The sequence below is a fragment of the Megascapheus bottae genome, chromosome 29, assembly GCF_031878675.1.
Source record: "Megascapheus bottae isolate mThoBot1 chromosome 29, mThoBot2.hap1, whole genome shotgun sequence".
NCBI classification, from domain to species: domain Eukaryota; kingdom Metazoa; phylum Chordata; class Mammalia; order Rodentia; family Geomyidae; genus Megascapheus; species Megascapheus bottae.
In genome coordinates, this window is record NC_143537.1 from 11,299,747 (window position 1) to 11,317,132 (window position 17,386).

At 44.6% G+C, this 17,386-nt stretch overlaps 1 protein-coding gene across 2 annotated transcripts in view; it reads left to right on the top strand.

Annotated features, from left to right (window-relative positions):
* The window catches only part of Gemin5 (gem nuclear organelle associated protein 5), a 49,503-nt gene extending 35,422 nt beyond the window's left edge, over window positions 1–14,081 (top strand). For both annotated transcript variants that reach the window (XM_090320882.1, XM_090320883.1), the window contains exons 21-28: window positions 21–168; window positions 2,483–2,602; window positions 4,037–4,247; window positions 6,159–6,413; window positions 7,422–7,584; window positions 8,013–8,514; window positions 12,179–12,275; window positions 13,538–14,081. In XM_090320882.1, the coding sequence (XP_090177008.1) occupies window positions 21–168; window positions 2,483–2,602; window positions 4,037–4,247; window positions 6,159–6,413; window positions 7,422–7,584; window positions 8,013–8,514; window positions 12,179–12,275; window positions 13,538–13,705 (1,664 nt within the window). In that variant the 3' untranslated portion in view covers window positions 13,706–14,081. The remainder of the gene's footprint in view (window positions 1–20; window positions 169–2,482; window positions 2,603–4,036; window positions 4,248–6,158; window positions 6,414–7,421; window positions 7,585–8,012; window positions 8,515–12,178; window positions 12,276–13,537) is intronic.
* The last annotated feature ends 3,305 nt before the right edge of the window (window positions 14,082–17,386 follow it).

The following is a 17,386-nucleotide window of genomic DNA, read 5'->3' on the forward strand; positions in this document are numbered from 1 at the left end:
TTCTTTTTGTTTCTGGAAAGCTGGCTATCATGTGTGGCTGTGGGCCGTGGAAGCCTTTGCCAAGCAGCTGTGTTTCCAGGATCAGCACGTCAAGGCTGCATCTCACCTGCTTTCCATCCACAAAGTATATGAAGCTGTGGAGCTGCTCAAGTCAAACCACTTCTATAGGTTTGTATGGTTCAATAGTTGACCAGTAGTCAGCCATCACATATAATTAAAACTTTCTTGTTAAAGTAATAACAATTAGAGGAGTCAAGCATAAAATAAATCAAGCTGGGCGCTAGTGGCTCATGCCTGTAACCCTCGCTACTCAGGAGTCTGAGATCTGAGGATCATGGCTCAAAGGCAGCCCCAGCAGAAAAGTCCATGAGACTTTATCTTCAATTAAACTGCCAGAAAACCAGAAGTAGCACTGTGGCTCAAGTGTTAGACTGCTACCCTTTTGCCAACTGAACAAAAAATAAAAAAAATCTAACTGGGTACCAGTGGCTCACTCCTGTAATCCAAGCTACTCAGGAGGCTGAGACCTGTGGGTCATGAGTTAAAAATCTGAGACAAGGGCCAGGAGTTTGATTTGTGGTAGAGTACTTGCCTAGCATGCATGAAGACCTGGGTTCAATTCCTCGGTTCCACATACATAGGATAGCCGGAAGTAATGCTGTGGCTAAAGTGGTAGCACGCTAGCCTTGAGAAAGCCTAAGGCCCCAAGCTCAGACCCTGAGATCAAGCCCAGGCTGGCCAAAAAAAAAAGTCTTGAGATATTTAATTCCCAGTTAACCACCAACTCTGCTGGAAGCAGAGTTGTGGCTCAAGTGGTAGAGTGCTAGTTAGCCTTGAGCGAAAAAGCTAAGGAAGAATGGGAGTCCTTAAGCCCATTAACAGTGCCCAATAAAAAAGAACTTAATGAATTACCTGGGGAATCTTCCTTTTTGTGATCCACCTGTGGCTGGAAACAGACTCTTGCCAGCCCTCCTCAAAGCTTTCCATATACCCATTTATTTATTTTTTAAAAATTCAAAAACTACAGGGCAACTACTCAGGAAGCTGAGATCTGAGGATCAAGGTTCAAAGCCAGCCCAGGCAGGAAAGTTCTTGAGACTCTTATCTCCAGTTAACCACCAGAAAACCAGAAGTGTTGCTGTGGCTCAAGTGGGAGAGTGCTAGCCTTGAGATGAACACAGCTCAGGGACAGTGCCCAGGCCCAGAGTTCAAGCCTCACAAGAGACCAAAAATAAAAAAAGAATTCAAAAACCTTCAGTCATCCATGTTAGCTTCTAACCTGCCTTCACCCTCTAAATTCTAGAATTACGGGTATTAGTTACACCATGACAAAGGCTCTGCATTGATTCTTACCTGATCAATAGTTTTGTCCACAGTTGCTTTTGCCCAGTCAGTACAAGCATCAACACGTTTTTAATATTTGGGTGGGTGGTTGGTTGGTTGGTTTTTGTTCCTCTCAGGGATTGAACTTGGGGCCTGAGCATTGTCTTTTTACTCAAGACTAGCATTGTACAACTTTGAGCAACAGTGCCATTTTTGTTTTTTGAGTGCTTAATTGGCGATGAGTCTCACAGGGACTTTCCTGCCTGAGCTGGCTTTGAACTTCGAATCTCAGATCTTAGCCTCCTGAATGGGTAGGATTTACAAGTATGAGTCACCAGTGTTCAGCTAGGCAAGCACTCCACCACTAAGTACATTCTCAACCCCGTCAACAGTTTCGAGAGGTCAGATAATTTTTTTGCATTATTAGAAAATGATTTTGACTTCATAAACCCTCCCAACAGAAATCCAAAGGTCCTTCTTTAAAAACTGTTGATCTTGCCCGGTGCCCATGGCTCACGCTGTAATCTGAGCTACTTAGGAGGCTCAGATGTGAGTATCATGGTTCAGAGCCAGCCCAGGCACAAAAGTCTGAGACTCCTATCTCCAATGAACCACCAGGAAACTGGAAGTGGCTCTGTAGCTCAAGTGGTAGAGCAATAGCCTTGATGAAAAGCTCAGGGACAGCCCTCAAGCCCACAGTTCAAGCCCCATGAGTGACTGTAGGGGAAAAACAAAACAAAAAAACTATTGATCTTGTGAACCATTGAACAGAGCATGTTTTAAACTGCTCCATGCAATGGGAATTTTTTTTTTTTTTTTTTTTTTTTTTAGGGACTTAGCACAAAAGGCCCTCTTTATCCTTTCTCCCAGCCCCTTTTAGAGCCTATATATTTACTGAAGTTGCTACCAGGCCGGCTCGGTAGCTCACACCTGTAATCCTAGCTACTCAGGAGAAAAAGATCTGAGGATCAAGGCTCAAAGCCAGCCTGGGCAGAAAAATCTGATAGACTTTTATTTCCACCTAGCCCCAGAAAAAAGGGGTATGGTTCAAATGGTGGAAAACCAAAAAAAGCTGAAGGAGATGGTGAGCCTTATTTTTAAGCTCCCCAGTACTGGTGCAGGGGAAAACAATACTGAACTAACTTTTTTTTGTCTTTAGAGAAGCTATTGCAGTTGCCAAGGCCCGGCTGAGGCCCGAGGACCCCGTCTTGAAGGACCTTTACCTCAGCTGGGGAACCATCCTGGAAAGAGATGGCCATTATGCCATAGCAGCCAAATGGTAAGCCTGAGGGGAACTCATGTGCTCTTGAACATAGAAAGGCTTCTGCCAGGAAGAGCGGGACAAGAGTTACCCTTCTGTAGTGACAAATGGAGATAAGGAGCTAGAAAATCTTATTTTATGAATTAAACATTTGTAATTATAAGGAGGCTTTACTGTGACATTTCCATCTGTGCACACAGTATATACAACATATTTTCACCCAGGCTTATCAATCTTATTGGATTCTGAAACCAAGTTTTTAGACTCCAAGCCCAAAGTCCAGGACTCCCAGCTTAGGAAGTCTGGCCCATTAACCCCCATATGCCAAATAAATAGACCTGCTGAGGGGCAGAGGAAGGAGGTTTATTACGTGTCAGCCAGCCATGAGAAGTTACTCCACTATATTTTCAGCAGTCTTCACGGGTGCAGACATTGACTTCAGATTAAATAGGGAGAGTTGGGAGCAGGGATTGAGAAGGTATCCATAGTTAAAATAGTATAATAGATGAGGGAGGCCTGGTTGACCAGTCTTTGTCCTTGGAAAAGTTCCGAACAAGCTGTCATTTTATTACTGGAATAGACTACAAACAAGGTAGTCTCCTGATTTTGGGCTCTTTTTTTTTTTTTTTTTTTTTTTTTTCTGCTGGTCCTGGGCTTGAGCTCAGGGCTTGAGCACTGTCCTTGGACTTTCTCAAGGCTAGAGCTCTACCACTTGAGCCTCAACACCACTTCCGGCTTTTTTTTTTCCTATGTATGTGGTACCAAGGAATTGAACCCGGATCTTCGTGCATGCTAGGCAAGCACTTTAACCACTAGGCCAAACTCCCAGCCCCTGGGCTGTTTTCTTTTAAGATGGTAAAGAGAAGGCATTGCTTGTTTGAGGGGTAGTTTGCCTTCCACACATGACACCAGTGAATCTTCTCTTTCCAGAATCCAGGGTAGTTATAAAGTAACGACAGCAGAGAATAACTCGGGTCACAGGGCACAGATACAAAGTTGGGGACTTAGTTTACACAACTCAGAGAAAGCATCTTAGCCTTTTACATTCCTACCTCCTTAGGAATTTTTTTTTATTGTCAAAGTGATACACAGAGGAGTTACAGTAGTGAGTACATTTTTTGTTGAACATTGTTACTCCCTCCCATGTTTCTCTCCCACTTTCCTTCTTCCTTAGGATTTCTGTATATCATAACAAACAATAAACCTGAGTAGCAGACTGAGAATTGTTACTTTTTTCTAAAGAGTTGTCTTAAACCATTACATAAGGAGACTGGTAGGGATTGTCTCTCTGAGCTGTCCTGGCCTCAGCCTTCATAGAAACAACTTGACACAGTGACACCTAAGACTGTAGGTGTCATGCAGCAAAGTGGAAAAAAAGAAGCAATTCTGTCTTCTGGGGAATGGGACTAGATGTTTATGATTCTCTGCTTTGGGTTTTTATTCATATTATAGCTATTTAGGTGCCACTTCTGCTTACGATGCAGCCAAAGTTTTGGCCAAGAAGGGGGATGCTGCATCACTTCGAACAGCTGCAGAGCTGGCTGCAATTGTTGGAGAAAATGAGCTGTCTGCTTCACTGGCTCTCAGATGTGCCCAAGAATTGCTGCTGGCCAAGAATTGGGTGGGAGCCCAGGAAGCCTTGCAGCTACATGAAAATCTGCAGGTCAGTCTGGTAATTAATTCCTCCTGCTTAAAAAGAAAGGGTTGGAAGTGATGCCGTAACTTACTGGTAGAGTGCTAATCTTGAGCAAAAAGCTCAGAGAGGGCTGGGGATGTGGCTTGGCGGTAGAGTGCTTACTTAGCATGCATGAAGCCCTGAGTTAGATTCCTCATTAACACACGAACAGAAAAAGCCAGAAGTCGCACTGTGGCTCAAGTGGCAGAGTACTACCCTTGAGCACAGAGAGGCCCAGGGACAGTGCCCAGACTTTGAGTTCAAAAAGATCAGAGATAGCACTTAAGGCCCTGAATTCAAGCCCCACAACCAGCAAAAAGAAAATAATAAAAGGAGGGTGTCAGGTCTGGGAGTTTGGCCTAGTGGTACAGTGCTTGCCTAGCATGCACAAAGACCTGGGTTCGATTCCTCGGTACCACATACATAGAAAAAAAAAGCCAGAAGTGGTGCTGAGGCTCAAGTGGTAGAGCTCTAGCCTTGAAAGTCCAAGGACAGTGCTTAGGCCCTGAGCTCAAGTCCAGCACTGGCAAAAAGAAAAAAAGGAGTGGTCCCGTAACTCACACTGATTAACCTAGCTACTAAGGAGGTTGGGATCTGAGAATCACAGTTCAAAACCAGCCTGGGCAAAACACTTTCTCTCTAAATCAACCACCAAAAAGCTGTAAGTGAAGCTATAACTCAAGTAATAGGGTCTAGCCATGAGCAAAAAGGTTTTGGGACACGCCGGTACAGTGATGCATGCCTGTAATCCTAGCTACTCAGGAGGCTGAGATCTGAGGATCAAGGTTCAAAGCCAGCCTGGGCACTAAAGGCCTTGAGACTGTTATCTAGAAAATGGGAAGTGGGGCTGTGGCTCAAGTGGTAGGGCGGTAGCCTTGAGCTGAAGAGCTCAAGGATAACACCCAGGCCCAGAGTTCAAGCCCCACAACCAACACCTCCCCCAAAAAACAAAAATGTACAGGCAACACCATTGCCCTATGTTCAGGCCCCTGGACTGGCACCCCAAAGAAAAGGGGGGGAAAATCAAAGATCCAAATCCTCTTCTAGTCAAAGTGAATAACCCCAGTGACACAAATTATTAACCAATTTGGAAGTATCCTTAGAAGAGTACAGCAAGCCCTGGCCATGATATCTTACTTAAGTGCTCTGGGATTGTTTGTTGCCATATTCAGATTAAGAGAGAATGTAGTCATTCACAGTAATTCTGTGGCAGGGGAGAAGGGGAGGGAGGGGGGCAAGGCCTGTGTACTATCTCTGAGCCTCTTTGTGCTCAAGGCTAACACTCTACCACTTGAGCCATAGCATCACTTTCAGCACTTTTCTGAGTAGTTTGTTGGAGATAATAGTCTCATGGAATTATGATCCTCAGACCTCAGCCTTCCTTAGACTGCCCTACCTAGGCTGGCTTTGAACCGTGATCCTTACATTTCAGCTTCTTGAGTAGCTAGGATTACAGGCTTGAGCCATCATAATCCAGCTGAGGTTGTGTGGTATTAAAATTGGTTAGGGGGCTGGGGATGTGGTTTAGTGGTAGAGTGCTTACCTAGTATGCATGAAGCCTGGGCTTCACTCCTCACTACCGCCTAAACAGAAAAATCAGGAAGTGGTGCTGTAGCTCAAGTGGTAGAGTTCTAGCCTTGAACTGCCCCCCCTCCCCAAAAAAAAGTGGTTTGGGGGCCTCCAAGTGTAGACATCCCCAAAAAGACATCTGGAAAGTGCCTGTCAGATTTTACCTCTCTTACTCCCCTCCCACAGGACTCAGGTTGTTCAGAAAGCTCGTCGGACAGGGTTCAGATGTTGCAGATTGAAAAGGAGAGTCTGAGAAACTGGGAAAGCTGTAGGTAACCTCAGTGCTGCCCCTGTGTAATGAACACTTCCTCTTTTGTTGTTGGGTCCCAGGGTCAGAGACTGGTATTTTGTCTCCTTGAGCTATTGTGCAAACATCTGGAGGAAAAACAGCTTCCAGAAGGCAGAAGCTCCTCCGCTTCTTACCACACTTGGGCAACAAGTACAGAAGGGCCCTTTGTGCAGAGAGTGACTGCAGTGTGGAAAAGCGTCTTCAACCTTGACACGCCGGCGAAATATCATGGAGCCTTGAAGAAACTGCAAGATGTGAAATACCCATCTGCTACAAATAACACACCTTCCAAACAGGTACCCATATTCACCAGCTTTTGACTTGAACCATTCAGAAGTGAGACTTCCACAGTCCATATCAGTATAATAGAGAAAGAAAATATAATTGCACTTCAGAAGACTGAAGCAGTTTCAGAGTCAGGTGCTAATGACTTACACTTGTAATTCTTGCTATTCAGGAGGCTGAGATCTGAAGGTTATGGTTCATAGATTATGGTTCAAAGCTAGCCGAGGTAGGAGAGTTTGTGAAATTCCTATCTTCATTTCACTGCAGGTTAAGCTGTGGCTATGCCCAGGCCCTGACTTCAAGCTCCATTCCCTGCCATCAACTAGTTAAAGCAGCCCTGGGTATCTAAAAAGATCCTTCAGACTAAGTAAAAAGTTGGTTAGTTTTAAAGTTGGTATTAGGTAAATATTTCCCTTTTTCAAGGGTCTAAAAAATACAGAAATACAAGCTAGGCTATGGTAGCTCAAGCCTGTAATCCCAGCTGTTCAAGAGGCTGATATCTAAGGATGAAGGTTTGAAGCCTGCCTGGGCAGAAAAGTCTATAAGATTCTTATCTCCAGTCAAACACCAAAAATGTGGAGGTGCTGCTGTGACTCCTATGGTAGTGCTAATCTTGAGCAGAAAAGGTGGGGCTGCAAAGGTGTGTGGTGGAGACTAGAGGACCTTTCACAAATGTGAATTGACCATCTATAATTGTCACGGCTCAGCAGGCAGAGAATTGAGGATTGCTAGCCAGAGTCAGCATCTGGAGGAAAGTCCATGAGACTCCTTTTTCTAGTTAACCACCCAAGGCTGGAAGTAGATATTTCACTGAAGTGGTAGAATGCTGGCCCTGAGTATAAAAGCTAAGTGATAGAACTCAAACCCTGAGTTCAAGCCTCAGTACCTCGATGGGGGAGGGGGCAGGAAGGTGTTGATTCTACATACTTGTTTTCTATCTGTAGTTAGGTATGGTGCTGGTGTTTCCTTCATGTCTGCCATAGGATTGTGGGTAATTGACATTCTGGTCCTCTCTCCAGCTCCTGCTCCACATTTGCCACGATCTGACCTTGGTGGTACTGAACCAGCAGGTGGCCGCGTGGGATGAGGCAGTGACAGCACTGCTTCGGGCTGTGGTCCGGAGCTATGACTCCGGGAATTTCACCATCATGCAGGAAGTGCACTGGACCTTCCTCCCTGACGGTAAATGATCCCCACCTGACTCACATTGCTGCCTGAGCCAGTGTTTCCAGTGTTCGACTACACGCCACTGATGGTGTGACATTTGGATTCTGGGGTTGGCATTGGCCAAACTGTGTCTTCTTAGTAGGAACTGAACCTTCTAATTGAGCTCCTAAGAGGAAGCCAAAATGACTTTACTATCTTTTTGTCTGGCTCTACCCAGCTCACTATCTCCTACCCACTTTCCATGCCATCCATTTTAAGAGGGAAGGAAAGACTAACGCTATCACAAGCCACTGTGAGCTCTGGGCAGAAGGCCTGTGTTTCCATGGATGTCACTGCTGCTGCTTCTTTCTTGTCTCTTAGGTGGCAGGTAACAGAACCTGAGAATTGGAAGCTATAGTTCTGTTAGGTAAATATAATAACTCAAAATTCTTTTCTTCTCCTAGGCTGTGACTACTTAAGAGATAAACTGGGTGATGATGAAGTTCCTGCCGTACCAGCTTTTAAAAGTTTAGAGGCCTTTTATATATATGGGCAGCTGTATGAAATCTGGTGGTCTTTGTCCAGGTCTGAGTCCAGTGTCTGGGCAATAGCTGGCCACAAGAGGACACACTTGATCAAGCAAGATCAGCAGCTAGACAATCCTAGTACTGAAGAGACTGACTCCAAAGCTGGTTCTCAGCCAGAGCCACACTTGTCTCCCCAGTCAGACTTGAGACTCACTGAGAAGAGTCGGCGTGTGCTGAGTACTTGTAAAGAGCTCCTTTCAGAAAAGCACGCCATTCTTCAGCACTCACAGAGAACTGTTGCTGGTGTCCAAGAGACATTAGCAGAAATGATCCGCCAACACCAGAAGAATCAGCTCTGTAAATCCACAGCCAGCAGCCCTGACAAGAATGAACTTGAACAGGAAGCAGAGCAGGTCCCCACCAGTGCTCAGAGTCAGTGGTAAGTATAAAGCAAGTACAGATGAGATGAGATGCACCCTATGGGATTCTCACGTAACCAGGTCCGTGTAAGTACATGACACCTTGATTGGCATAATGTAAGAAGGAAGGGAAGAGTTGAGTCCCGTGTGAGTTCTAATCTGGACCCTGCTGAATGACCTCAGCAAGTCTCTTCTGTGTCTGGCTTTAGTGCCCTGATCAATAGCACGTTGTTTAGGTGGCTCAAATTGTAGAATGCCAACCTTAGCAAAAAAAGCAAAGCCAGAGTGAAGCCCTGATTTCAGCCACAGTACTGGCCACAAAATAAGTGACATTTTGTTGGCTTTGAGAATGTGTCAGTGCACAATGGTATCCTTCTCTTGTGCACTAAGTAGATTCCGCTCCCCAAAAGTCATGTAAAAATATGGAGTTGCATTATTACATTATTAATGGAAAATGTGCTTCTTTTATTTTTCTGGATTTTTATTTATTTATTTATTTTGCCACCAGTCCTGGGACTTGCACTCCGGGCCTAGGTGTGTCCCTGAGCTTCTTTTGCTCAAGACTAGCACTCTACCACACAGACCACAGTACCACGTCAGGCTTTTTTGAGTAGTTTACTTGAGAAAAGAGTCTTACAAACTTTCCTCCTCAGGCCAACTTTGAACTGTGATTCTCACATCTGTCTCCTGAGTAGATAGGATTATAGACATGAGCCACTGGTGCCCGGCTTGGACTAATTTTTTTTTTTTTGCCTGTCCTGGGGCTTGAACTCAGGGCCTGAGCACTATCCTTGGGCTTTCTCAAGGCTAGAGCTCTACCACTTGCGCCACAGCACCTTGGCTTTTTATGTGGTACTGGGGAATCGAACCCTGGTCTTCATGCATGCTAGGCAAGCACTCTACCAGTAGGCCAAACTCCCGGCCCTTTTTTTTTTAATGCCAGTAATGGGGCTTGAACTCGGGCCTGGGCACTGTCCTTGGGTTTTTCTCAAGGCTAGCCTTCTACCACTTGAGCCATAGCACCACTTCTGGCTTTTTTCTGTGTATATAGTACCCAGGAATTGAAACTGTGGCTTCACACATGCTAGGCAAACACTCTACCAGTAGGCCATGCTCTTGAGCCTTTGTGCTTGAAAGCACAAAGGAGTGAAACTGTTCACTTGACTGATAAAGTTTAAATTAGTAGGATGCTATCACTTATTGTGAAAACGGGCCAGGTGAGGAAGAACAGCTGATCACCCGTCAGTATGAACTGGATTTTTATCATTTCAGGGCAATTTGTTTGAAGATTGGCAATGACTGACAATTACTGCTTGTTGACTTTGCTGGCCTTTTTTAAAATTTTGTGCACCAATAAACAGTCTAGAACAATACAATCCAGTGTTGGTGGCTCATACATATAATCCTAGGTGCTTGGGATTGAGGTCTGGAGCCAGCCCAGGCAAGAAAGTCCTTGAAACTCCTATCTCCACTTAACCACCAAAAATTGAAAAGTAGAACTATGGCTCAATCAACTAGTAGAATGCTACCCTTGAGCACAAAAGTTCAGGGACAGCACCTATACCCTAAATCCAACCCCAGTACTGGAACAAAAATAGTTACCGAAGTTCATGCCTGTAATCCTAGCTACTCAGGAGGCTGAGATCTGAAGATCCTGATTCAAAGCCAGCTGGGCCCAAAAGAATGTGAGACTCTTACCTCCAATTAATTTCTAGAAAACAGGAAGTGAGGCTATGGCTAAAGGGTAGGGCGGTAGTCTTGAGCTGACGAGCTGAAGGACAACATCCAGGCCCAAAGTTCAAGCCCCATGACCCACCAAAAAAAAAAAAATAGTTACCAGGCCATAATAATCCAACCCAAAAATATACAAAGGACTTGAGTAGACATTTGTCCAAAAGATGTATAAATGGTTAAGATGCACATGGAAAGATAATCCACATCATTTATCTTTTAGGAAATGCAGATAAAATTTTAAATACAGTAACACTTCATGGGCCTGGGAGCATGGCCTCATGGTAGAGTGTTTGCCTAGCATGCACAAAGCCCTGGGTTCAATTCCTCAGTATCACATACTGAGGAAAAAGCCAGGAGTGGTGCTGCGGCTCAAATGGTAGAGTGGTAGCCTTGAAAATCTCAGGCACCAGGGTCTGGGAATGTGGTTTAGAGGTAAAGTGCTTGCCTAGCATCCATGAGGCCCAGGGTTCAATTCCTTGGTACCACATAAGCAAATAATTAATAAAATTAACCCTTCCCCCCCTCCCAATTTTTTTTTTTAATTCTCAGAAACTATTCCCAGGCCCTGCATTCAAGCCCCAGGACCAGCAACACAAATTAAAAGCGTAAAATTACCATGAAATCCAGCAATCACACCAGACATTAGTGGTTCCTGCCTGTAATACTAGGTATTTAGAAAGCTGAGAAGAAGGTTGTTTTGTTTGATTTTGTTTGTTTTGCCAGTCCTGGCACTTGAATTCGGGGCTTGGGCTCAGCTTGACTCTGAGCTTCCTTTGTTCAAGGCTCTACCACTTGAGCCACAGCTCCGCTTCTGGCTTTTTCTATATATGTGGTATTGAGGAATTGAACCCAAAGCTTCATGCATGCTGGCCAAGCCCTCTACCACTAGGCCACATGCTCAGCCCAGGCTGAGAAGTTCAACAGTTTCATAAGAATTGAAGTTAGGAATTCAGAGGCACGTGGATCACTAGTTCAAGGCCCATTGGGATACATAAGTAGATCCTAATAATACCAATACTAATAAAACCATCATTAGTGACCATAGCTAAAGCAAGGAAGAAACTATGTGTTCACTGGCTAAGTAAATGTGGAACATCCATACAATAAACTATTCAATCTTTTTTATTTTTTTGGTGAGAGGGTTGGGGCGGAATAGGGGTCCTTGGGCTTTAAGGGCCTGGGCACTGTTCCTAAGCTTTTGTGCTCCTGGCTAGTGCTCTACAACTTAAGCCACAACTTCACTTCTGGCTTTTTTGGTGGTTAATTGGAGATGTGTCTCCTGGACTTTCTTGCCCATGCTAGCTTCAAACCACAGTCCTCAGATCATAGCCTCCTGAGTAGCTAGGATTACAGGCATGTGCCACTGACACCCAGCTTGAACTATTTAATCTTACAAAGAAAGGACTTCTGATATGCTACAGCATGATGAGTCTTAAAGACCCACTGTTAAAGAGAGTAGAATTTAAGGTTCACAAGATAGAAAGATCTGAGCAGGCGCAGTGGCTCATGCCTGTAATCCTAGCTACTCAGGAGATTGAGATCTAAGGATCTGAGGTTCAAAGCCAGCCCAGGCACAAAAGTTCATGGGACTCTTACCTCCAGTGAACCACCAGGAAACCGGAAATGACACTGTGGCTCAAAGTGGTAGAGCTAGTACTAGCCTTGAGCTGAAGCACTCAGTGACAGTACCCAGGCCCTGAGTTCAAGTCTCATGTGTGACAAAAAAAAAAAAAAAGAGGGCGGGTCTTTAAGGATTTGGCTCAGTGGAAGAGCACTTTCCTGGCAAGTGCAAGGCCCTGAGTTAGGTCCTCACCTGGGGGACTGGGGGGAAGAGAGGGTTAAAATAAGGAACTTAATGTATTAATATTTTACCACAATCAAAGCTATTGGGATATGAGGAAGGTTACCCAAGGCAAGATATATGACTTACATTTTCTTCTTATTACTTAGTAAAGAAGAAGAAAAGGAGCCAGTTTCTCTGCCTGAATTAACCAAAAGGCTCACAGAGGCAAATGAGAGAATAGCTAAGTTTCCTGAGAGTATTAAGGTAAGATTTACTTGGTAAAACATTACTTTCCATGTTATTACTTGACTGTCAAAATCATATTTTTCAAGTTTTTTTTTTTTCCCCACCCAATCTTGGGGCTTGAACTCAGAGCCTGGGCACTGTCCTCCAGCTTTTTCAAGGCTAGTGCTCTACCACTTGAGCCACAGCACCACTTGTGGCTTTTTCTGTGTATATGGTGCTGAGGAATCGAATCCAGATCTTCATGAATGCTAAGCAAGCACTCTACCACTTGGCCAAACTTCTGGTCCTCAGGTTTTTAAAACTTGATGGTGATGGTGATGGTGGAGTTGTACACAAGGGTTATGATTTAAGTCAGGTGATAAGTATAATACCTCTTGAACAATGTCACTCCTTCCTTCACTTTTCCCAGTTTCTCCCTCCCATCCCTGCCCACAGATTATGTAATTCATTTTACACACACACACACAGTTCCCATTTCCTGGAATTTATTTTGATACATATTCTTTTGTTTTTTTTAGTCAATCTGATTTGTATGTGCTTAAAATTTAGGATCTGAACCTATCACAGTGGCATGAGCCCCTGTGGCTCGGATCTCTAACCCTACCTTGACAGGAAGCTGAGATCTGGAGAATCGTGGTTTGAGGCCAGCCTAGGCAAAATGTTCACAACACCCCCATTTTAACCAGTAACTAGTGTTACATACGTGTATATACCTATCATTCCAGCTACACAGGAAGCATACATTTCAGTCCAGGATGCTCTGGGGCAAAAAAAGAGATTCAAGATGCGACTCAAGTAATAGAACAACTGCCTAGCAAGCATAGGACTCTGAGTTCAAACCTCACCACCTCCATTTTCTTTTTCTGTTTAGGATCCCATTACCATTGATTCACTAAGCTGTTTTGTGAAAGTATAAATAATTACTGACCTAACATGTAGTGTTATATCTCAGTCTTCAGAGAAACCAAGCAAATGTTACAGTTGAAAAGTAAGAAGTAACACGTAAGCGGTACCATCGACAGGGTAGCAGTTTGCGAACAGACAGGTACACCTGGCTGTGGCCCTCATAGAGTCGCAGCATTTTGGGGGTTGATTTCAGTAGAGCACTAGAAAATGATTCTCTGTTAGGAAGGACGTGCTTTTAAGAATCCTTTCCTTAGGACCACTGAAATTGTCTTAGGGCTCACGGACTCAGAGCAGTTGCAGAGCACACACGGCCCTGCCCTTCTGGACTCTTTAGCCAGTGCTTCCTTATCTCTCCTCATACCCTCTTTTTTTAGACCTGGCCCTTCCCTGATGTGTTGGAGTGCTGCCTTGTCCTGCTCTGCATCAAGTCCCAGTGTCCTGGCTGTGTGACTCAAGAAATGCAACAACACGCCCACGAGCTCCTTCAGAAATATGGCACCTCGAAAACATACAGAAGACACTGCCAGACCCTCTGCACGTGAACTTTGAAAGGACCCAGAAGAAACTGTGCCACAGAACCATCACCGCCTTTCTGCAGTCACCCCTAGCCAGGTTCCCCCTCAGACCCCTAGGTATGTTTGCAGTCATCCACATACTTGGTAAGGGTCAAGCGTGAACCACCTGTCTACACTACACCAGTGGATGCCGACTGGGCCCTCGGTTGTGGTGTCCTAGTAAAGGAAATATCATGGAAAGCCAGCAGTCATTCTCCAGAACGAATCTGCCAGGTGACTGCGGTCATCCCCAAAGCCTTACATGGGTTTTGCCCCAAAGAGTTCTCTGTTGTGTAAATCACCTCAAGTGTTATGTCCTTAAACACAAGCTACCTTTATAAATACTTCACTGATCGGAAACATCTCATTCTTGGGGGTGTTTTTGGTAGCCTGGAATTTTCCACCTATACTCTAGAGTTTGAGAGCTAGGCCTTATCCATTCCCCTCGACTCTCCACCCTCCGTGTAAACTTGAGGATGAAAATTTGTTTTCACTGTTTTAAGGAACAGCTTTTAAAAAATAAATTTATTCACCTGGGGTCAGGTGCAGTAACGCCCGCCTGTAATCGTAGCTACTCAGGAGGCTGAGATCTGAGGAGCAAGGTTCAAAGTCAGTCCAGGCACAAAAGGACCTGAGACTCTTATCTCCAGTTAACCTCCAGCAAACAAGAATTGAGGCTTGGCTCAAGGGTAGGGTGGTAGCCTTGAGCTGAAGAATTCAGGGACAGCGCCCAGGCCAAGTTTAAGCCCCATGACCCACAAAAAAAATAATAGTAATAATAATTTTCCCCTGATACTGGGGCTTGAACTCAATGCCTAGGTTCTGTCCCTGTGCTTTTTCACTCAAGGCTTGTTAGTGCTCTACTACTTGTGCCACAAGGCAACTTCCAGTTTCTTGCTGATTATTTGGAGATAAAGAGTCTCATGGAATTTCTTGCATGGGCTGGCTTTGAAGCTCGAATCATATTTCAGCCTTCAAAATAGCTAGGATTCTAGGTGGGAGTCACCAGGCCAAGTTTTTCTACACCCCCCCTTCCCCTTTTATATTATGCTAGTATTTAAACTTAGGGCATCACATTTACACTGAACTTTCCTGCTCACAGCTCACACTCTACCACTTGAGCTATGCCCCCAATCCAGACTTGCTTATGTAAACACATCACTCACAGGAACAAATAAGTCAGGAGGGATTATCCCTTCTGTTTATGAGAAAGGATTGGTAGTACTCATATAACTTGGAAAGAAATTAGTTTTTAGTGGTTCTTAATCTTGGGAAGAATTAAGACTAAACAGGATGGTCTTTAGGGAAAAATGTATATTACTATTTACATGGTGACATTAGCATCATTGGACTCTCACTATGATGTAATGGAATCCTAAGTGCTAGTTAAGTGTAAGCCCTTGTATTCTCTTTGGTTATTTGAACATATTTCTGTAATACCCAGTTCTAAGACAAAAGAAGCAGTCTTCAGATAAGGTTGGGAAGCAGCACTCCTCAAAAACTGCTTTTGTTTGCTAGTCCTGGGGCTTGAACTTAGGGCCTGGGCACCGTCCTTGGACAGTTTTTGCTCAAGGCTAACATTTTGCCACTAGAGCACAGCACGACTTCTAGCTTCTTCTGTGTATGTGGTTCCAGGGAATTGAACCCAGGGCTGCTAGGCAAGCACTGTACCACTAGGCCATGTTTAAGACCCTGTGTTTTTGGGGGTTTTTTTGTTGTTGTTGTTTTCTCTTCCATCCAAGACCAGGATTCAAGCTTGGTCCAAATGCTTTCACTCTGGCTAGTGTTGAGCCAGCTAAGCCATGCCTCCAACCCCATGGGGTTTTTTTGTGCTACTACTGGCACTGGCACTCAAGGGCTAGGTGCTACTGAATTTCTTTTTGCTCAGAGCTAGAGCTCTACCACTTATGCCACAGCTCCACTTACAGCTTTATTGGTAGTTTATTGGAGATGAGTCTCACAGTCCCTGTTGCCTGAGCTGACTTAGAGCTGTTTTTCTCAGAGTTCAGCCTTCTGAGTGGTTTAGAATTACAGGTATGAGCCGCTGGGTGCTGACTGGCTTTTTTTTTTTTTTTTTTTTTTTTTTTTTTTGCCAGTCCTGGGCTTGAGCTCAGGGCCTGAGCACTGTCCTTGGACTTTCTCAAGGCTAGAGCTCTACCACTTGAGCCTCAGCACCACTTCCGGCTTTTTTTCTATATGTGGTACTGAGGAATCGAACCCAGGTCTTCATGCATGCTAGGCAAGCCCTTTAACCACTAAGCCAAACTCCCGGCCCCTGACTGGCTTTTTTACTCAAGATCAGCACTACCACCTGAGCAACAGCCCCACTTCACGAGCTAATTATGAGTTGCTGTGATCATGTCAACCCATGATCCTCACAGGTGTGAGCCAGCAGCACCCATCTTGAGAACTGTTTTGAGATTTATTACAAAAGTTTTTTTTTTTCAGGGGAGTGGGGGAGCCAAGTCCTGGGGCTTGGGCTTTCTCAAGGCTAGCACTCTACCACTTGAGCCACAGCACCACTTCTGGCTTTTTCTGTGTATGTGGTACCAAGGAATCGAAGCCAGGGCTTCATGTATGCTAGGCAAGCACTGTACCATTAGGCCACACTCCTGGCCCCAAAGCTTTTCTTGAGCATCTCTTTTGCAGTTACCTGCTAAGGTTTGGGACTGTTGTGGGCAGGAACTCTCCCAGAAGAGCAAAGCTTGAGAAGTGATTTTCAAAGGCTTCTGTGTCTACCTCCAGAGTTTTAAAAATGCAAGCCCCAAAAAAGAAATCTTATAAAATATTTTTGTCCTCATAGTTCTTTACAGTTAGGTGAATTTTAGGAAGTGGCTAGGATTACAAGGATGGACCACCACACCCTTTATAGAGAATCTTCTTGATGGCAAAGATACAAATGGGCATAGTTCAATTAAAAACTAGACAGCATTGCAGCTTACTAAAATGAAACTTAAATGGGAGAAAACATTTTTTTCCATTTGAATAGAGAGCATTGTTGTTGATTGTTATTCTAACAATCAAAGGGCCTATATGTAATACAGGGAAAGATTGTCTTGGGAAAAAAAATGTTGGAAAGCTGGGAGTGGTTGCTCACACCTGTAATCCTAGCTACTCAAGAGGCTTAGATCTGAGGACCTGAGACTCTTATCTCCAGTTCACCTCTAGAAAATGGGAAGTGGGGCTTGGCTCAATGGTAGGGTGGTAGCCTTGAGCTGAAGAGCTCAGGGACAGTGTGTAGGCCACTGACCCATTAAAAAACAAAGCAAAACAAAAAAACAGTGGGAGCGGAGTGGCGGTGGCTCATTCTAGCTGCTCAGCAGTCTGAGATCTGGAGGATCGAAGTTCAGAGCCAGCCCAGGCACTTAAGTATATGAGACTCTTATCTCCAATTAACCACCAGAAGATAGGAAGTGGCACTATGGCTCAAAGTGGTAGAGCACTACCCTTGAACTGAAAAGCTCAGGGACCAGGCCCAGAGCTCAAAGCTCTTTTTTTTTTTTCCTGACCAAAAAAAAAAGAAATTGAAACCAAAAAGGGCTGGAAGGGCCATGAACCTAACCTAGTAGTAGAGTGCTTGCACGAATACCGAGTTTGATTCCTTGGTACCACATACATAGAAAAAAGCCGCAAGTGGTGCTGTGGCGTGGTAGAGCTCAGGCCCTGAGT